General features: G+C 42.9%; 2 protein-coding genes and 1 non-coding gene across 10 annotated transcripts in view; 2 read left to right on the top strand and 1 right to left on the bottom strand.

The window, feature by feature from the left end:
* LOC110499061 (progranulin) overlaps window positions 1-7,790 on the bottom strand; it is a 31,800-nt gene extending 24,010 nt beyond the window's left edge. For both annotated transcript variants that reach the window (XM_021575935.2, XM_021575936.2), the window contains exons 1-5: window positions 7,635-7,790; window positions 7,363-7,464; window positions 4,759-4,890; window positions 4,293-4,430; window positions 3,985-4,098 (exon numbers count right to left, since the gene is read on the bottom strand). In XM_021575935.2, the coding sequence (XP_021431610.2) occupies window positions 3,985-4,098; window positions 4,293-4,430; window positions 4,759-4,890; window positions 7,363-7,365 (387 nt within the window). In that variant the 5' untranslated portion in view covers window positions 7,366-7,464; window positions 7,635-7,790. The remainder of the gene's footprint in view (window positions 1-3,984; window positions 4,099-4,292; window positions 4,431-4,758; window positions 4,891-7,362; window positions 7,465-7,634) is intronic.
* Window positions 7,791-7,896: 106 nt separating this feature from the next.
* Window positions 7,897-21,291, top strand: LOC110499060 (delta-1-pyrroline-5-carboxylate synthase). Of its 7 annotated transcripts, none has more exons than XM_036955897.1 (18): window positions 7,897-8,506; window positions 12,215-12,340; window positions 13,199-13,350; window positions 13,523-13,672; window positions 13,902-14,006; window positions 14,117-14,275; window positions 14,798-14,888; window positions 15,471-15,595; window positions 15,869-16,013; window positions 16,247-16,320; window positions 16,410-16,509; window positions 16,752-16,972; window positions 17,125-17,262; window positions 17,570-17,765; window positions 17,855-17,976; window positions 19,021-19,207; window positions 19,787-19,882; window positions 19,966-21,291. In XM_036955897.1, exons 2-18 carry the CDS (start codon window positions 12,241-12,243, stop codon window positions 20,169-20,171), a joined length of 2,367 nt encoding a protein of 788 aa, XP_036811792.1. In that variant the 5' UTR covers window positions 7,897-8,506; window positions 12,215-12,240; the 3' UTR covers window positions 20,172-21,291. The 7 variants fall into 7 exon arrangements, with proteins under 7 accessions (XP_036811792.1, XP_021431608.2, XP_021431609.2 ...); XM_021575930.2 differs by lacking the exon at window positions 7,897-8,506 and adding an exon at window positions 11,248-11,421; XM_021575931.2 differs by lacking the exon at window positions 7,897-8,506 and adding an exon at window positions 11,248-11,924 and having other exon boundaries at window positions 14,117-14,269.
* LOC118942476 lies at window positions 17,370-17,500 on the top strand. Its single transcript, XR_005038412.1, has one exon. It is a non-coding gene; the product is annotated as a small nucleolar RNA SNORA15 (small nucleolar RNA).
* Window positions 21,292-21,687: the final 396 nt, after the last annotated feature.

Below are 21,687 nucleotides of genomic sequence, written 5' to 3'. Positions count from 1 at the left end.
CCCCCTGTGTGTGCACCCTGCAGTACTAAACATAGATTTACACATTTCCCTCTTCATTTAATAGGATCTCTGTGCGCCAAACAGTAAAAATTTGTTGTTTATTACCTTTTAATGTTGCAATAACATTATAACTGGCTATGTTGTCATCTGATTGTCAAACAATCACTTCAGCAGGCTCCTCCTGTAAGCCTGGCTACCTGCGCATGTTCGCACACTCTAAAATAATTATTGAATCCATACAGTGCACCCGACATTTGACGAATGAAAAGAGACGTCTAACAAGACACCAAGAAGGTGTGACTGCCATTCATTTGGCCTACATTTGAAACCTGAATTGATGCGCCCACTGTCCGCGCACGCCTCTGTCACTCACCTCTGCCTTATTATTGTCGAAACACACCGCATTATGGATCGTATTTCACACGTTTTTCAAGTCCATTTGGAAATGGTTCATGCAGGTGACATGCGGTAATGATAAATAGAGTACAGTTCTTGGCATCTTTGTTTAATTGTCGTCATAGGCTCAACATAACGTTGATGATGTGGTTGTTACAAGGAGCACATGAATGAACTCTAAAAATCACCAGTCCTATTCGACTATTCATGCCTCATTGTCCAACATTTACTCATCTCCCACCCCTTCTAATTCGACTAGCCCCGATGCTCCTCCCTCTTTTCCCCCTGCCCAGCTACAAAGTTCCTCCTTGCAGGTAGTCACTGAGTCGCTAAAGGAGCTCTTTAAACTTGAACCCCCCCAAAAAACATCTGGGTCAGATGGTTTAGATCCTTTCTTCTTTAAGGTTGCTGACCCTATCCTCACCAAGCATATCTCCTCTCTGGGGAGGTTTCCATTGCTTGGAAGGCAGCCACGGCTCGTCCTTTATTTAAAAGGGGAAGATCAAGCTGATCCTAACTGTTATAAGCCAATTTCTATTTTGCCCTGTTTATCAAGTGTGTTGGACAAACTTGTCAGTAATCAACTGCCTGGCTTTCTTGACGTCTATAGTATTCTCTCTGGTATGCAATCTGGTTTCCGCTCACGTTTTGGATGTGTCACTGCAACCTTGATTCTAAGCAATGTTGTGCTGTTATTTTTATTGACTTGGCCAAAGCTTTTGATAGGGTAGACCATTTCATTCTTGTGGGCACGCTAAAGAGTATTGGTGTCTCTGTGGGGGTCTTTGGCTTGGTTTACTAACTACCACTCAAAGAGTCAGAGTGCAGTGTACACTCTTCTCAATTTACATCAACATAGCTCAGGTATTAGGAAGCTTTCATCCATTTATACGCAGATGATACAGTCTTCTAATCAGCTGCCCCCTCCCCGGATTGTGTGTTAAACACTAATTGCTATCTCTGAGGGTTTAGAGCTTGAGGTAAATCAAATCAAATTTTATTTGTCACATACACATGGTTAGCAGATGTTAATGCGAGTGTAGCGAAATGCTTGTGCTTCTAGTTCCGACAATGCAGTAATAACCAACATCTAACTAACAATTCCAAAACTACTGTCTTATACACAGTGTAAGGGGATAAAGAATATGTACATAAGGATATATGAATGAGTGATGGTACAGAGCAGCATAGGCAGGATACAGTAGATGGTATCGAGTACAGTATATACATGAGGTGAGTATGTAAACAAAGTGGCATAGTTAAAGTGGCTAGTGATACATGTATTACATAAGGATGCAGTTGATGATATAGAGTACAGTATATACGTATGCATATGAGATGAATAATGTAGGGTAAGTAACATTATATAAGGTAGCATTGTTTAAAGTGGCTAGTGATATATTTACATCATTTCCCATCAATGGGAAGTCACCTCACACAAGTACTTGGGAGTATGGCTAGACAGTACTGTCCTTCTCTCAGCACATATCAAACCTGCAGGCTAAGGTGAAATCTAGACTTGGTTTCTTCTATAGTAATTGTTCCTCTTTCACCTCAGCTGCCAAACCAACCCTGATTCAGATGACCATCCTACCCATGCTAGATTACGGAGATGTAATTTAACTGTAAACTGGTAATCTCTGTATACCTGTAGCAAGACCCACTGGTTGATGCTTATTTATAAAACCCTCTTAGGCCTCACTCCCCCTTATCTGATATACCTACTGCAGCCCTCATCCTCCGCATACAACACCCATTCTGCCAGTCACATTCTGTTAAAGGTCCCCAAAGTCTCCGCTTTTCAGTTCGCTGCAGCTAGCGACTGGAACGAGCTGCAAAAAAACCCTCAAATTGGACAGTTCTCTTCATTCAAAGACTCAATCATGGACACTTGCTGCGTGATGCATGATGTATTGTTGTCTCTTGCCCTTTGTGCAGTTGTCTGTGCCCCATAATGTTTGTTCCATGTTTTGCGCTGCTGCCATGTTGTGTTGCTGCCATGTTGTGTTGCTGCCATGCGGTGGTGTCACGTGTTTCTGCCATGCTGTGTTGTCGTCTTAGGTCTCGCTCTATGTAGTGTTGTGGTGTCTCTTGTCGTGATGCGTGTTTTGTCATATATTATTATTATTTATTTTGTATCCCAGCCCCCATAGGAGGTATTTTGGTAGGCAGTCATTATAAGTAAGAATTTGTTCTTAATGGGCTTGCCTAGTAACATAAATAAAATAAACCGGTACGACGTACCACCACTATTACGTACCGGACAGTACCGGCTTACTTTCACCCCTCTTTCTGATACCAATGCAGAAAATGTGGGTGATATGGGACCACAAAATTGTGAATTGTTATAAAACTTAAAGAGTACTTAAAAAAATACAAAGTACCCTTTTCTGAAGTATCGTGTTACAAATTACATGGTGACTTATTCCAACGCCTTCAAATACAAATGTCCCAAAAAATTGCGGAATATTTACTCTATGCTTATGGTAAATCATATATTCATGTTAATTCTTAATCTGAACAATAAATGAACTTTTGCTGAATAGTAAAATGCTTATGATCGGTAACTTGAGGGTAACCAGCTTTGCAGAACTACCAGAGGAACCAGGCGAAAACATGATGTAGGGAGGGTAATTGGCAGAAAGCCCAGAATATTGTGTGTTTGACTGAGAACAGGTGCTGTGGGAACACAAACAGTTTCTGCAAGAAATAGACACTCCCTATAACTGTAGAGCATGAACAAAGGTTTACGCAGTCCTACTTTAGATGTGTCTGGAGTGAGTCTCCCTTGCTGCAGCTTGTAATAAAGTAAATGAACAGCTCTTTCTGATATTTGCCACAACACTGTATATGCATACCCAAATCAACTACATTTGCCACCTGGAACAGGGTAAGCCGTTTCAAATGATTAATACCGTAATACAATAAGTAACATTTTGCCCCCTGAAGTGTTAAGCATTACAATCACATATTTACAATAACAATTCTGAGACAGAGCGAGTACTACACAAAGAGAGCCCACTTTTGCAAGTACTGTAGAAAAAGTCAAACCTATTCTATATTAACTGAATGTAGCCAACTCATTAACCCCTTGATTCCACTTAGTGAAAAACCCCTCCAGCAGCCACGGTGACTCACTTCATTAACTATGTTTAATCTGTTGCCTCGTAGTCAGGTCAGGTCACTTTCTACGCAAATGTACGTTCTATTAATAGCTGAAGCAAAGCATAAGGGGGCATTGAAACTTAACATGTTATTTATGACGCTCAAGAAGACGAGAGGGACTTGAATCAATTCTCTCAAAAGGGTCGCTGGCGTATTTTAGTGTGCATTGTCGACAGTTGCAGAATCATCTGAAAGATCTTTGCAACACATTACAGTGGTGGTTCCGGGTGAACATTGTACAACCATAGGCAATGGACCCGAGGCAACAGTTAAACGCAAAGATCCTCATTTTGACAGCGCTAAAATATGCAAACCTCTACTGTATTATTCACATCACCTACAGACATCTCTGCAATTTAAGACTGTCAAAATTGCACTCAAAGGACTTCCAGATAAGGAATAAGGGACAAGTGTGTAACGTACCTTGGCCAGCGGACAGCAGCCCCAGGAGCCTTCTGGGAGTTGACAGCAGGTGGTGTCGTCCGGACACTCCGACTCGCCGTCGGGACAAATTACTGCCCTCACTCCCTCCACCATCTAAATGGAGTGACAGGCAATGCATACCAACGAGGGTTGGGTTGACACATATGTCCCATTCACGCAACTAGTTAAATAACATTGTTGAAAAGGCTTAAAAATAATAATTAAGAAATATAATCTATATTAAACAAAACAGACACTATAGTTTATAATACACAGAGATACAGAGAATAATGTTGCATTCCCTTTACCAGAGGGCTGATGATGTGTTGTGCGGGGACTCTTCTGACCCACGGCAGAGAGACTGTTTTATTGAGGCACTTGGAGTGGACTAAGTCACACACTGTCCCCTCATAGCAGCAATGCAGGTGGTCGGAACAACACTCAGCCTGGAGATGGGTTTTAAGACAGTGTTATCTTTGAAAAAGTCATGAGTTGACAGTAAAACAGTCCATTTTATAGCTATGTTACAACATTCAAATGAATAGAACCCCCACAGAATTAGCAATACCATCAAAACACTGTGTTGCTGATGATGATGTTGCTGGGCTATGGCCATAAAATTAGCTTTGTTCTTTCACACTATGGTGCTGAATAAGCATTTTCACACTACTAGTTCAAAGCAGGGTCAGCTGGACCGAGACTGTCCTGCATACCTCATTTAACCAAGCAGTCACTCAGATACAAACTTTAGACGACTAGGCACTAATCACTTACATTTGGTAATGGACAGCAGCCATATCCACCACTGGGGGTCTTGCAGCAGGTGTTGCCATCGTCACACATCCCACCATCGGGACAAATCAGGGCTGAGGTCAGGCCTAGGAGGGCCAAACACACCACCCCTATCTGCACAGTTTTGAGAAGAGGGGTTAAGAAAACCTAAGGCCATGTGCTCGCGTTGTTGACGAAGTTGGCTATTACCCCGTGCACATAAAAAGTTTTCTTGAAGCAAGGTACAGTTTAACTCCAAAAATGTTTAATTTATTTAAATAAAAAAAATACAAATGACGGGTTAAAAATCAGGCTTTGATCTAAAAGGCTAAAAACAGGGATAAGTTCAAAAAGTTAAGAGCATAAAATGTAGCAAACAAATGCCCTCCCTCATTGCTGGCCCTATAACAAATAAACAAACACAATAAGAAATGTATGAGTCTTTAGGTGAGGATGTGCCATCATCCTCACACGGGTGTATATTTGACTTATTCTGCTACGTCAATAGGTGGTGGTGATGAATAACGTTGTGCACATGGTGAACTATTGTTTCAGCAGTAGGCCTATATACAGTAGACGAATTTGCCCAGTCTAGGAATGCAGAAATCTGTTCATAACTCCATACATTTGCTCTGTGGTTCATGTACTTTCAAAGCAAATATTTATACATACTGCATCACACTGAAAATGAAATCGCCAATCTAGGTCTTTATATCTACATGGCACAAAACGTTCACATCTAGTTTGTTATCTGTGGATGTATTAACCTGAAATGGCCTACTTCACTCTGATTGAGTGTTTAATAGTCACATGTACAGTTGAAGTCAGAAGTTTACATACACCTTAGCCAAATACATTTAAACTCAGTTTCACAATTCCTGACCTTTAATCCAAGTAAAAATTCCTCATCTTAGGTCAGTTAGGATCACCACTTTATTTTAAGAATGTGAAATGTCAGAATAATAGTAGAGAGAATGGTTTGTTTCAGCTTTTATTTATTTCATCACATTCCCAGTGGGTCAGAAGTTTACATACACTTAATTAGTATTTGGTAGCACTGCCTTTAAATTGTTTAACTTGGGTCAAACGTTTTGGGTAACCTTCCACAAGCTTCCCACAATAAGTTGGGTGAATTTTGGCCCATTCCTCCTGACAGAGCTAGTGTACCTGACTCAGGTTTGTGATGGCCACGCCAATATCTTGACTTTGTTGTCCTTAAGCCAAAGTTGTGGCAAAATGGAAGTATGCTTGGGGTCATTGTCCATTTGGAAGACCCATTTGCAACCAAGCTTTAACTTCCTAACTGATGTCTTGAGATGTTGCTTGAATATATTCACATAATTTTCCTTCCTCATAAAGCCATCTATTTTGTGAAGTGCACCTCTCCCTCCTGCAGCAAAGCACCCCCACAACATGATGCTGCCACCACCGTGCTTCACGGTTGGGATGGTGTTTTTTGGCTTGCAAGCCTCCCCCTTTTTCCTCCAAACATAACGATGGACATTACGGCCAAACAGTTCTATTTTTGTTTCATCAGACCAGAGAACATTTCTCACAAAATTACGATCTTTGTCCCCATGTGCAGTTGCAAACCGTAGTCTGGCTTTTTTTATGGCGGTTTTGGAGCAGTGGCTTCTTCCTTGCTGAGCGGCCTTTCAGGTTATGTCGATATAGGACTCGTTTTACTGTGGATATAGATAATTTTGTACCCGTTTCCTCCAGCATCTTCACAAGGTCCTTTGCTGTTGTTCTGGGATTGATCTGCACTTTTCTTACCAAATTACGCTCATCTCTAGGAGACAGAACCCGTCTCCTTCCTGAGCGGTATGACGGCTGCGTGGTCCCATGGTGTTTATACTTGCGTACTATTGTTTGTACAGATGAATGTGGTACCTTCAGGCGTTTGGAAATTGTTCGCAAGGATGAACCAGTCTTATGGAGGTCTCCAATTTTTTGGCTGATTTATTTTAAATTTCCCATGATGTCAAGCAAAGAGGCACTGAGTTTGAAGGTATGCCTTGAAATACATTCACAGGTACACCACCAATTGACTCAAATTATGTAAATTAGCCTATCAGAAGCTTCTAAAGCCATGGCATCATTTTCTGGAATTTTCCAAGCTGTTTAAAGGCACAGTCAACTTAGTGTATGTAAACTTCTGACCCACTGGAATTGTGATACAGTGAATTATAAGTGAAATAATCTGTAAACAATTGTTGGAAAAATTACTAGGCTTCGAGCTCCTACATGCAGGACTAAGGGAAACACAATGAAGGACTAAGGGAAATACAATGACAACAAAACAATATAAATAATACCATATACATAACTGTGGCAATGGAGAATAAATAAATGGCTATTGGGGGGAGGCAGAGTAAAGACTTGACGGGATGGGGGATCATAGGGGAGCAACTTAACCATTGAAGGGGTGTGGGGACCTACTATCACATACCAGAAAAATTCTATAGCTTGAATGTTATCAGTGGATTTTCAGCACATTCGTCTCATTTCAAAGTAATGCAGCTAATTTAGTTAACTAGTAAGCTAGTTACAATTATTTTAATTGTCTAAACCAACCAACATCTATTGATCCAAAGAATCTCGTACCATTGTGTTCAGAGAATCTGAGAAGAGTAAGAGGGTAGATGAGGGAATATCGTCAGATGTGTTATTCAAGTTGGGAACTGCAATGCATAGTCTTCATATAGTCTAAAGATAGAGGCAAAAAAACAAGTTCATCATTATTAGCTGATCAAAACAATGAATGACAGAGCTGACAGTTGTCGCTAGCTAATTTAGCTAGCATAGCAAGTTAATAAACATAAAATAAAATGGGTTAGGCGTAACGCCAGACAAAATTAATTACATGTGTTATTTACCTTCGTTAGTGTGCGAAGTAAAAGCTCAAACTAGTTAAATTATCTTTCATTCGAAGCGACGCTGGAGTATTTTGCAATCTGGAGTGATTTCACATGTTTTTTCTCCCAGCAACGGTTATCACATGATATTCGCACCTTATGACCAATGGCCTGTTCCAGGGTCGACTTTACATCAGGCGCGCTGCACATAATGATCAGCTCTCTCAACTCTAGAGAACTGACGTCTCAGGAACATCAATAAAATAAATTATTGCTAAATATCTTTGTCAATAGTGTAGCTCAGGGTTGCCCAAACTCGGTCCTGGGCCTCTCCCTGAGTGCAACTTTTGGCTTTTGCCCTAGCAATGCACAGCTGATTCCACCCTGAACACACTGGAGAAGATGTTTGACATGCTTCTAACCGATTGGGTTTTTATGTTCGTTTTTTTGTGTTGTTCGTAACTTATTTTTTAAACTTATTTTATACATAATGTTGCTGCTATCGTCTCTTATGACAGAGAATAACTGCTGGACATCAGAACGGCGATTACTCACCACGAACTGGCAGAAGCTTTTTTTTTCCTTTAACAATTCCAACATGAACGACATACTGCTTTCCCGGGGACAGGCCAAATCCCCGTCATTTGTTTGAAGAGATGACAGAGGAAAAAGAGGACAAAGGTCAACTGCCTTCTGAGAATTCGCAGGCGATCGAATAAACTCCCACTGCCTTCAATTCTTCTAGCTAACGTGCAATCATTGGAAAATAAAATTGACGACCTACGAGGAAGATTAAACTACCAACGGGATATTAAAAACTGTAATATCTTATGGAGTCGTGGCTGAATGAAGACATTATCAACAGACAGCTGGCTGGTTATCCGCTGTATCTGGTAAGACAAGGGGTGGCAGACTATGCATATGTAAACAACAGCTGGTGCACGATATCTAAGGAAGTCAAGGTTTTTCTCACCTGAGGTAGAGTATCTCATGATAAGCTGTAGACCACACTATCTACCTAGAGTTTTCATCTGTATTTTTCGTAGCCTAATTGAAAATTCTTCGAAAAGACTGCACTCAATTAGCTTTATTTCACCATAAGCAAACAGGAAATGCTAATCCAGAGGCGGTGCTCCTACTGGCCGGGGGACTGCAGGGAAACATATCTGTTTGACCAAATGTCTATCAGCATGTTAAATGTGCTACCAGAGGGGAAAAAAACTAAAGACCACCTTTACTCCACACACAGAGACGCATACATAGCTCTCCCTCGCCCTCCATTTGGCAAATCTGACCATAATTCTATCCTCCTGATTCTTGCTTACAAGCTCAAAATGACTCGGTCAATAAAAAAGTGGTCAGATGAAGCAGATGCCAAGATACAGGACTGTTTTGCTAGCACAGACTGGAATATGTTCCGGGATTCTTCCTATGGCATTGAGGAGTGCACCATTGGCTTCATCAATAAGTGCATTGAGGACGTCGTCCCCACAGGGATTGTACGTACACACCCCACCCAACCAGAAGCCATGGATTACAGGCAACGTCCGCACTGAGCTAAAGGCTAGAGCTGCCACTTTCAAGGAGCGGGACTCTAACCCGGATGCTTATAAGAAATCCCGCTATGCCCTCCGACGAACCATCAAACAGGAAAAGTGTCAATACAGGACTAAGATCGAATCACACTACACTGGCTCCAACGCTCGTCGGATGTGGCAGGGCTTGTAAACCATTACAGACTATAAAGAGAAACACAGCCGAGAGCTGCCCAGTGACACGAGCCTACCAGATGAGCTAAACTACTTCTATGCTCGCTTCGAGGCAAAAAAACACTGAAACATGCATGTTCCAGATCACTGTGTGATCACGCTCTCCGCAGCCGATGTGAGTAAGACCTTTAAACAGGTCAGAATTCACAAGGCCACAGGGCCAGACATTACCAGGACGTGTACTGCGAACATGCGCTGACCATTTGACAAGTGTCTTCACTGACATTTTCAACCTCTCCCTGTCCGAGTCTATAATACCAACATGTTTTAAGCAGGCCACCATAGTCCCTGTGCCCAAGAACACAAAGGTAACCTGCCTAAATGACTACCAATCCGTAGCACTCACGTCTGTAGCCATGAAGTGCTTTGAAAGGCTGGTCATGGTTGATATCGACACCATTATCCCAGAAACCTTAGACCCACTTCAATCTGCATACCGCCCTAACAGATCCACAGATGATCCAATCTCTATTGCACTCCACACTACTCTTTCCCACCTGGACAAAATAAACACCTATGTGAGAATGCTGTTCATTGACTACAGCTGAGCGTTCAACACCACAGTGCCCTCAAAGCTCATCACAAAGCAAAGGACCCTGGGACTAAACACCTCCTCTGCAACTGGATCCTGGACCTCCTAACAGGCTGCCCCCAGGTGGTAAGGGTGGGTAACAACACATCTGCACACTGATCCTCAACACAGGGGCCCCTTAGGGGTGCGTGCTCAGTCTCTTCCTGTACTTCCTGTTCACTCATGACTGCATGGCCAGGCACGACTCCAACACCATCATTAAGTTTGCTGATGACACAACAGTTGTTGGCCTGATCACCGACAATGACAAGACAGCCTATAGGGAGGAGGTCAGAGACCTGCCGCCGTGTGGTGCCAGGACAACAACATATCCCTCAACGTTATTAAGACAAAGTAGATGATTGGAATACAGGAAAAGGAGGCCCACGCACACCCCCATTCTCATCGATGGGGCTGTAGTGGAGCAGGTTGAGAGCTTCAAGTTTCTTGATGTCCACATCACCAACAAACTAACATGGTCCAAGCACACCAAGACAGTCGTGTGGAGGGCACGACAAAACCTATTCTTCCTCAGGAGATTGAAAAGATTTGGCATGGGTCCTCAGATCCTCAAAAGGTTCTACATAAGACTGCTGAACCTTTTACCTTTTTCACCTGCTCCACGACGGAGGCCAGCCTGCCCAGCGCCAGGCCGCACTCGTCACCACGGGTTACCACGGCGCTTCCCAGTTTGACCACAATCCTCTTGGCCTGGCGCAGCTCCCCACGATGAGCAAAGGAGTTACCGTTGGCACGTGCCAGGGACACTGAAAGAATACAAGTTACTACCCTGCCTTATGGTGGTGCCAATCTGAAGCACTGATCGAGCACTTTATAAAATGTATGCTTATGCCTCCCCCCTTTACACCGCTGCTAATTCTACCTACATGTACATATTACCTCAATTACCTCGACTAGGGTACCCCTGTATATAGTCTCGCTATTGTTATTTTACTGTTGCTCTTTAACTACTTGTTACTTTGATATAAAAATAATTTAACTGCATTGTTGGTTAGTGGCTTGTAAGTAAGATTTTCACTGTAAGGTCTACTACACCTGTTGTATTCGGCTCATGTGATTAATACAATTTGATTGGATTCAAATAATCAAAGCTTGATGATGAGTTGATTCATTGAAACGGCTGTGTTGTGCTAGGGTAAAAAATTATAACGTGTGAGATGTGAGGGGGTGGTGGTTCAAATGAAGATAACCTGGAACGCGCCCAGTCTTTGCGTAGAGCTGATTTCTGACCAATCACTGCGCTAGGTGTATGGCTCTGTAACTTCCGTTTACGCCAAGCTATTCGTTCCCAATGCCTCCCCCCAACTGTTATTGTTTCCCTCTCACCGGCCTGAAAGAGAAGAGAACACCTGTAATTTCCATCAACTAAATCACTGCGCGCGTACTGTAACGTGTGAGTGTGTTGTGGCGGTTGAAGTTTAGCAAGAATTTGCAACGAATTCTGGTGGTGAGTGAGTGAATGCACACATAGCCACCTGACCTGTATAGTAAGTAACGTTAGCTAGCTATGCTGGAACAGCCATGTGGTGGTGCCGGAGCCTCTGCTGCCTGAGCATGATACAGATCAGTCTGTCTTGGGCTACTCAGTGACAAGTTGTTGACAATGACAGCTTTGAGTGGGTGATATGTTTTGTTTGAACTATCATCTGTCATTCTTGAGAAAACACCGACATGTGTTGCTCTGCCTTTTTTTCCCAATAAGGGGCACATAATAAGTGATCCTGCAAGGAGCAGGGCTGGTTTCATCAGCAACATAAAAGCACATGAAAGGGAGGAGTTTCTGTGATTTAGACCGGATTCAGCTCCTATTGGTTGAGGGCAGGCCTTGTTTATACTGTATGGAATGTGGAATAGAAAGGTTGGAGAGTAGTCCTTTTTTAAACGACATGGGCTTGATAGACGTGGCTGCATAACAGACAAACAGGACTTGGAGATTAAGCAAGTATTACTGTGAGTTTTTCTGTTCTTTATCCAAATGCAAAAAATACTGACATTATGCCGTTTTATTTATATATATATGTATGTATGTATGTGTAAAACTATATAACCTTTTATTTAATTATGCAAGTCAGTTAAGAACAATTTCTTATTTACAATGACGGCCTACAAAAAATGTAATCCTTTTGTGACTTTTAAATGTTGAACTGTGATTTGAATTCTTCAAGTGCAAAAAATGAAAAAAAGAGAACTTGGAACATTGAACATTTGATAGTGATTAAATGATTCTCTCTCCTCTCTAGCTGTTGGAAGTGCGGGTCAGTTGACCATGCTGCTACAGAGGCTGTCTCTGTGTGCTGGGCTCCCCTTGGGCCCTAGGACTCGAAGCACCTTCATCTGCCCTCGTCTTGCTAAACCACTGACACAAGGCAAGTGGGACTGGCAAACATGCATACATTCACATACCCACACACATGCATGCATACAATACAGTAGGCTACACCAGCGATTGAGGAGCGGTATAGATATCTATGTAGGATACATTTAGAAAATAGTAGGCTATTATTCCAGTGATTTTCAATAGTTTCTGTAGCTTGAGATTTTAGTAATGGCATGATAACTGCATAGCATATGTATGGGACCACAAGCCAGTGATGTATTTGTTTGGTTTCTTCCCTCACGCAAGAAGGATAGTCTAGTTCCCTAAATGTATCAAGTCCTAATTGTTTAATGCTATCATCTTGCATACCTGTGCATACTTGTTTATGCTCCTGTTGCAGGATAAACCAGGTTGATTGCATCAAGATAATGGAGGCCTATCCCTTTCTGGCCATCCTCTCTCTTTGTTTCTGTTACCCCAGACTTTGACTCTCATACTCACTCACGCACGCGGTTGACTGCACTTTAGTGGAGAGATGTGTGCAGTCAGCGATGGCTTTGCCGGTTGCCGTGCTGATGTGGCAGTTTGCACCCTGCGTTTTTCATCTCCGTGGATACCAGGGAATTTAGGAGGGGGGTGAGGGGGTCCTGGCTGCTCTGTTTGTCTAACTCTTTATATAATCAATGATGGAACAAAACCGAACCCAGCTCACACCCACTTACCACATGATCATACTGGTAGGAGATGTACTGATGTGTGTGTGCGCTAATGCTGGTTAGGAACAGTGTTTATGAACATTGCCTCAAGTTAAACAAGGGAAGCCATAAGCATACATTTTATAAAGTGCTCGACCAGTGCTTCAGATTGGCACCACCATAAGGCAGGTTAGTAACTTGTATTCTTTCAGTGTCCCTGGCGCGTGCCAACGGTAACTCCTATGCTCATCGTGGGGAGCTGCGCCAGGCCAAGAGGATTGTGGTCAAACTGGGAAGCGCCGTGGTAACCCGGGGTGACGAGTGCGGCCTGGCGCTGGGCAGGCTGGCCTCCGTCGTGGAGCAGGTGAGGAAGGTCAAAGGTAAAAAGGCTGAAGGGAGAACAGGACCTTCACTCAAGACATGGCTTAAAGCTTGTATTTTAACAGCTGTCTGCTTACTGTAGTTTATTCGTTGTTGCAAGGCTACTTGAGAGGCTTTAAATGCGGGTCACTGAGATAGTTTGTGTTTGGTTGCAGGTTGCCATGCTACAGAACCAGGGCAGAGAGATGATGATCGTCACCAGTGGGGCGGTGGCCTTCGGCAAACAGAGACTGAGGCACGAGATCCTGCTGTCCCAGAGTGTCAGACAGGCCCTGCACTCTGGACAGAACCAGCTCAAAGACATGGTGAGACCAGGGCCCATTATCCACAAAGCCTCTGAATAGGAGTGCTGATCTAGGATCAGTTTTTGCCTTTTCGATCATAATGAATAAGCTTATATGGAAAGATTAGCACTCCTTTCTGAGACCCAAGTCTTATACAAACTGCTCCAAAATATGGTGAAATCAACTTTATTATAAAACAAATCTATTCATATCATTCCTTTCTCTCTCTCAATCTATCTGTCGGTTTCAGTCAGTACCTGTTCTGGAGGCACGGGCCTGTGCGGCAGCCGGACAGAGTGGCCTGATGGCCTTGTATGAGGCCATGTTCACCCAGTACAGCACATGCACTGCACAGGTATGCACACCTTCTCTATGTATTTGAATTCACACTGTTACCCAGGACAATTACCTCTCAATAAAGTTGTATTGAATCGAAAAACAGGATTTGCTCTGATTTAATCCCAGGTACTGGTTACAAACTTGGACTTCCACGACGACCAGAAGCGGCAGAACCTAAACAGCACATTACAGGAGCTGCTCCGCATGAACATTGTGCCAATCATCAACACCAACGACGCCGTGGTGCCCCCGCCCGAGCCCAACAGCGACCTCCAGGGGGTAAACGTGGGTACAGAGCACAGGGGTGGTCCGGAGAGGGCAGGACAGGGGCAAGGGGTGTGTATAGCGGTGTAGTGTTAGCAGCTAGCATACTACCATACGGCTGGTACTCTTCACTGGCTCGCTCTACCCCCCCCCCCCCCCCCAAAAGGATGTGCGTGCAGGGAGGGCTGGGGAGATGGGAGAAGGTGGCTGTCTGGTCTCACTCCTGGAGGTAGACGCATGCTTCTTTTCTCCTTCCGCAAGCTTAGGCGGAAACGAGCAAGTTCTTCCGGTGTAGAAAAACACATTAGTACTAAACAACTAAAGATTGTAGTGCCAGTAGCTTTGCTAACCCACACAATCGGAAAACCAATATCAACGATAGCCAATCTAGTAGTGCTTCACTTTATAATAAAATGCTTGGATTTCAATCGCACCTTTTCTTTTACGCTGACCTCAATTTCGACTGACAACACTCGATTACTTTACCCCGATCTTTTTCGATGTCTTTCTGTGAGACTTAGTCGGTGTTTTCCTCCACGTTAGGTCATCAGTATAAAGGACAATGACAGTCTGGCTGCACGCCTGGCTGTGGAGATGAAGGCAGACCTGCTCATTGCGCTCTCTGACGTAGAAGGTAGATTGCTAACACAGCTACACATTAACACCCATTAGGTAACGCGCCATCTGCCTGCGCTCTGGCTCAAAACAATACACGGTAATTAAGGAGCATTACTGTAAGAGGGGGAACTACAGAGGGGTATACTGCAAAGTAGGATCAAGGAGTTAGCCAGCTAACTTTCCTAACTATTATGAAATAACTTTACTTTTTTTTTGAAAGATACAGTAAGCTTGAAATGGGCATAGTCTTATTGACTCAACTAAAAACACGTATCCAAGTTTAGCTTTCTTAATGAACCAGAAATCAGTAGTTTTTTATCCTACTTCGTGGGTATACCCCTCGGGTCCTTTTGGTTGTGTTCATTAGGCACTGAATGGAAGAAAACAGACTTAAACTGGCCGTGACTACCTGAACTTGTACAATAGGAAACACTCATTTTTGTTTTCTGTCAGTGTTCCATTAAGTACCCTAATAAACACGACCCTGGTTGTATTTGGAAATCACTGATGGATTGGGCAGGGAGGGAATCTTTGTGCATGTTAGGCTAGCACCACAGGAAACAATCATGTAACCATAGTTACCTCCTATCTCTTGTAGGACTGTACGACAGCCCTCCTGGATCGGATGACGCCAAACTCATTGACATCTTCTACCCTGGCGACCAGCAGTCGATCACCTATGGGACAAAATCCAGGGTGGGTTTAGGAGGCATGGAGGCAAAGGTAATTACAAAGACACGTGTAGATTAGAATAGAAAACTGTGTCGTTCAATACATGTAAGAGTTGAGGACTACATGTAAGAGTTGAGGACTACACATCTGTAATCAGGTTTTAAGAAAGTCTTTGTAATTAGTTACAGACTTTGGAACTCTGTGTGTCAGAGTGATATTTGGCATCAACCCGCAGTGCAAGTCTTTCCATTTGGGGCCAAATCCTTACTCGAGAAACAAGTGGGGAATTCAAATAGCCTACGTGTATCCCACCTCTACCCTCAGGTAAAGGCTGCCCTGTGGGCCTTACAGGGGGGCACGTCAGTAGTCATCGCCAACGGCACCCACCCCAAGGTGACGGGCCACGTGATCACTGACATCGTGGAGGGCAAGAAAGTGGGCACCTTCTTCTCCGAGGTCAAACCTGCCGGTGAGTTCTTCTGGGGTCATCTCTTTGGGACGGACACCGACGATGAAGGTTATTAGAATGATGATGATTATGACAATAATGAGCATAATGGTGATAATCATGGTGAGGATCATGATGATTGTACTTCTTATGAAGACAATTAGGATTATGATCACGCATGCTCATGTCCAATAGTCCCTTTTGCTGTTTTGTGTCTGTTGTCATCTCATCCGCGGTATTGTGTCCATCTCCAGGCCCCACCGTGGAGCAGCAGACTGAGATGGCCCGGAACTCCGGCAGAACCCTGGCAGCCCTGCACCCGGACCAGGTCAGACACTCATACACAGTTATATAGTATATGTGATCCCAGGTGTGTCTGTGGTTAGTTGAATCTTTAATGAATCGTTCCCACCCCAGAGAGGCGCGATCATCTGTCACCTGGCAGACCTGCTGGTTGAGAAGAAGGAGGAGATCCTTGCTGCCAACAAGACGGACATGGACCTAGCAGCCAATGCGGGTAACTATTCCCGTCACGTCCATCTTCTCTCTGATTGAATCGATGGTGTTTGTCAAAACAGGTCCTACTCGTCAGGGCGTTTTACTTACCAACATCCCGTTGTGTGACTGTGATAGGATGTTGATCATTTGAGGGTGCTGTTGCATATGAAGGTGTATAAGAGCATCACTTGAGTAGTTGAAGGGATAGTCAGGGGTTTTCAACTACATTTAATTTCTATGTGTTCTCCATCCTCCTATCAGGCCAGTTGTCGTCAGCCCTGCTCAATCGTCTGAGCCTGTCCCCGGCCAAGCTAAATAGCCTGGCTATAGGGCTGAGACAGATAGCCTTGGCCTCTCAGGACAGTGTGGGCAGAGTCCTGCGCAGGACAAGAGTAGCCCACAACTTAGAGCTGGAGCAGATCACTGTGCCCATAGGAGTACTTCTGGTCATCTTCGAGGCCCGCCCCGACTGCTTGCCGCAGGTAATGTGTTTGTGTGTGCGTTTGGGCTCGTCTATGTGTGTGAGAGTTGTGCTTGTGCATCGTGGACCATCTTTTGGTAACGTGGGGTGGTGTTCGTGCTGGTGGTTATGCAATTCTGTGGGTAAAAGGCTATTGTTCTCATTTGTGTGTAGGTATCAGCTCTAGCCATAGCCAGTGGTAATGCTCTGCTGGCGAAGGGGGGTAAGGAAGCAGCCAACACCAACCGCGTCTTACATGAGCTGACCCAGGAAGCACTGGACATCCACGGGGTCAAAGAGGCTGTACAGCTGGTAATCATAGCTGGAAAAAACATCCCATTTAAGAAAAACGGCATGGAAGATATTTAAATACAATAATTTATACTGAAATCATAGTATTCAAAATCGTGGAACACTAGGTATGAGTGAATTCTGTGTTACTCTGCCAGTAGTAAATATAGTCAGACACCATCCAAAAGAATCCTTTCATTCCTCCTTTCCTAAGGTGAGTGCTGTCCTGTACGTACTCAGCGGAGAATTGAATACAACGTAGCAGTGTATTCCCCCTATAGAAAAAATAAATCCCAGAATGCAGTAGGGTTTATTTTGCGTGCTCCAGGTGAGTACCCGTGAGGAGGTGGAGGACCTGTGTAGACTAGATAAGATGATAGACCTGATCATCCCGCGAGGCTCGTCTGCGCTGGTCAGGAACATCCAGAGAGCAGCCAAGAGCATCCCAGTGCTGGGCCACAGTGAGGGCATCTGCCACATCTACGTCGACTCGGAGGCCGCCATCGACAAGGTCATCAAGATCGGTCAGTGGGAAAATACGCGCAGACACACACATTTTAATTTACTACCAATGAAGGAGAAGGAGTGATTGATTGATGTTTTCTCTCTCCAGTCAGAGACTCTAAATGTGACTACCCTGCGGCCTGCAATGCCATGGAAACGCTGTTGGTGCACAGGGATATCCTCAGGACCACTCTGTTTGACCAGATCATAGACATGCTCCGCACCGAACGGGTAAGACCACACACACACGCACTCAAATACGCAGGTACAGACACATTGACATAAACAAGTGATATTATCCTCCTCTTCATCTCCTCTTAAATACAGGTTCAAATCACTTGGCTAAATAAGATACAGTAAGGACCGACTGGCTGCTTGTTTGGTGGAATGGTTGGTTACATTTGACTACAACTTCAAATCAAATATTTATTTTCTTTCACTGAGGTTGGATTGAGGTGGATGGGTTTAAACATGTTGATTAAGTGCATTTTTCATGTCTCATTGTTGACGGTTTATGCTTCTAAAACCCAATTCACAAAAATGAACATTAACAATTTACAATCCAATTGATCATAATCATAACAAAAAGACTTCCAAGTATCACTAAAACTTTTGTTGTGATTCGTTATGACAGATCTATCTATGGCAATCTATGGAAACTTTGGTAATTTATATTCTTAACTTTAAAAATAAAAAAATAATCTATTCATATAAAATATTCATTTTTTTTCTTGATCTGTAAAACTGTGTTCATATTGCCTAAGAGTCTCTCTAGCAGATAGATCATATGGTTAAAGAGAAAATAGCCTGATTATTGAAAAAATAATCTCATCAACATTGACAGCATTTGCAATTATTTCTGCAACTCTTCCAACTACTGACTTTTCACAACTGCCAACGGTTTGGCGTCTAAACATTTACAAAAGACATATAGACATCGTAAAATAAATGAAAGCATGTTCAAATATAAAGGATATTCCATTCTGAAACCCTCATATTAAACACTAATGGTATTCACTAAATTGATGGGTTACATTTAGGATCATGTTTTACAGCTTTGTCATTCTATTCTTTTTTTTAAAATTTAAAGTCATCTTATTTTATTATCTTTGTCATGTTGTGAAAATTGTGTCTAGTTTACTGGTAAACTTAAAAGTTACCGGTAATATACCCTCCCTTTCCAACCCTAGATGCAATCAAACTCCCCGATTTGATTGATTAATTGACCGATCGCCGTATGTAATGATGACCCCCCCCCCTTCCCAACCCCTTTAGGTGAAGATTCATGCTGGCCCCAGGTTCGCCTCCTACCTGACCTTTAGCCCATCTGAGGTCAAGTCTCTGAGGACAGAATACGGGGATCTGGAGTGCTGCATCGAGGTGGTGGACAGCATGCAGGAGGCTATAGACCATATCCACAGATATGGCAGCTCCCACACCGACGTCATTGTGACTGAAAACGGTAGCTATGACTGTCTGGTAATATAATAGTTGTGAGAAGTTTCTCTCTCTCTCTTTTGTCTTCACTTTGATTCACCCAGGTTAGTCTCTCTTTCAGGAGAGACCTGTCTGTCTCTCTTTTTCACCCTTGTCCCTTTCTTCCTCTCTTTCTCTAATAAGTAATGACAGCATTTTTTGGCTTCGTGTAAAACCTCCCCATGAGACTACTTTGAAGAGGACAGAACTGATTTGAATGTAAAATAGGTTTTGCTAAGGGTTCTTTGTTATTAATTTATATGTAGTTATATGATTGATATTCTTCTTGAATGTTTCTTGAATGTTATTTTCCCCTCAAGTTTTATAATACATTTTGATGGAGTACTTTACTGACAATCTCTAAGATGGGTTGAATTATAGATAGATTTTGAGTTGGTTCCGTACAGAGGACAGAGCATTTTCTGTCTTTGTTCTACCATCTAGTGGCCACAGATTGTATAATATGTTGATCTAAATTGAATGATCCATTGTGTGCATTAGAGGAAATATAGCTGAGAGATGATGACAGTGACAATGATGGTAGCTGTGATGATGATTCTTACAGAGGACACAGCGGAGCAGTTCCTGCAGCAGCTGGATAGTGCTTGTGTGTTTTGGAATGCCAGTTCACGTTTCGCAGATGGCTACCGCTTCGGACTGGGTATGCATCATTTTTATTTTTATTATTTTATCACTGACTTCCTGTTCAACTATCTCACTCACTCCCTGTCTCACTCCCTCTAGGTGCTGAGGTAGGCATCAGTACAGCTCGTATCCATGCCCGGGGCCCCGTGGGCCTTGAGGGTCTCCTCACCACCAAGTGGGTTCTGAGAGGAGACGGTCACACCGCAGCAGACTTTTCTGAACACGGCACCTTGAAGTACCTCCACGAGAACCTGCCAGTCACACAGCCACAGCCAAGACAGATGACTGCCCAGCGTGAGGACTGACCGAGGACCTCCGAATAAGAGACACGCTCAACCATTTCCCCGAGAGCAAAGCTATCCCCTGGTACCAAAAAAACACTCCCATTGTCTTATTCATTCAGTCTGGATCAGAGTTTACATCGATTTTTAATTCTAACTCGGCTCTCAAAAGTTTAATTGCGGTGCTTACCTCACTCAGTATTCCAGTCACTGCTTGTTCGTGGGCCCTTCCTGTGACCAAGCAGTGAATACACTCAATATTGGTTGCATTGACCCTGTTGGAATGTAGAAGGTCTCACATCCTTGGTTCAGGTCTTAATTGGTCTAGAAGATATTATACGCAATAGGGATGAGTTAGGTGCGTATATGCTCTCCAGGACGCACACCTAATGGGAATTGTTGCTTAAGCTAGTTTACATCAGCGTTATTATCACTATCAAAAGGTTTCCCACTTGGTTTTAGTTCCTTTTGATTGGTCTGTCGTGCTGTACATTTATGAATGGCTGCTCAATCAGGTCAGACCCTTACCCTGAAAGTATTGATTTGGTCTCACACCAGAGACTAACGTGTACATTTACTCTAATTAGAAGTGATACAAGTGCATAACCAAACCAGCTAAACCTAATTTGGGAAAGGTACTGATGTGTAATTTTATATAGTGCTGTATGAATTGCTGTTAACATTACTACTAATCCTTATTTATATGTGGTTAAATGACTAGTGATGAACCACTGGATACACAATATTTAAGTCTTAAATGTATTTTGTCATAAAAATATGAGATTGATGAATAAGAAATTGACCCGATCTGATTTGTAAGCCTTCAAGTTAGATTTTATATATAAGACTTTATGTTCTTCTTTTGAATGCAAATGATTTATTCTCCTGCTTTTGCTTTTTTTTCATGCTGTCTATTAATGTGGAATTTACAGTGCCCAGAGCCTCTGTCAAACACAAGAGCAGTAATTGACAAGCTGCTTCCCATCTCATCCAAGGGACTACTGCCTTAAGATACAGTGCCGCTGTAACATTCCAGCCTATGAGCTTTTATATCTGATGTCAAGTAACGCACTCTACAGATCAGTTCAGGTTTTTTGTCATTCATAGACCGTATTGTAGAATAAAAGTTTTTGTTGAATATGAATTGGATTGATTTTGTATGGGATTTTACATGCATACCACCACTCTTTCTACTTCCACAAATAACAAATTAGCACCAAAGAAGTCATACTGATCTGAAAACAAACGTCTAAAAAGACTTTTTAATGGTTCTCATCTGGGAATAGGATTTTGCTGTAAGTGGGGCATGGAAGATTGAAGACAATACTATAGAGGTTTAATTATCCAGCTATCAGGAAAGAAAGCGGGAAAGAACTGAGACTAATAATGGAATCACAGAGTATTTTCTTCTGTGGTTTTTCTACTCGCAAATAAAGAATTCATCCTCCAAAATGCACTACTTACCCTTCAATCAGCCTCCCATCACAAATACAAAGGGTTCATAGATGAAGAATAGACAGGGTCTACTCAGATCTCACTC

This window comes from Oncorhynchus mykiss, chromosome 20, assembly GCF_013265735.2.
Source record: "Oncorhynchus mykiss isolate Arlee chromosome 20, USDA_OmykA_1.1, whole genome shotgun sequence".
In the NCBI taxonomy this organism is placed as follows: Eukaryota; Metazoa; Chordata; class Actinopteri; order Salmoniformes; family Salmonidae; genus Oncorhynchus; species Oncorhynchus mykiss.
This window is presented reverse-complemented; position numbering and strand designations above follow the sequence as displayed.

Excerpts from the sequence above, each read along its gene's own strand:
- LOC110499060 (XM_036955897.1), top strand. The coding sequence starts at position 12,241 with ATGCTGCTACAGAGGCTGTCTCTGTGTGCTGGGCTCCCCTTGGGCCCT. Across the intron at positions 17,263-17,569 it reads TCAAAGAGGCTGTACAGCTG|GTGAGTACCCGTGAGGAGGT; the intron begins GTAATCATAGCT and ends TGCGTGCTCCAG. Across the intron at positions 19,208-19,786 it reads CGTCATTGTGACTGAAAACG|AGGACACAGCGGAGCAGTTC; the intron begins GTAGCTATGACT and ends TGATTCTTACAG.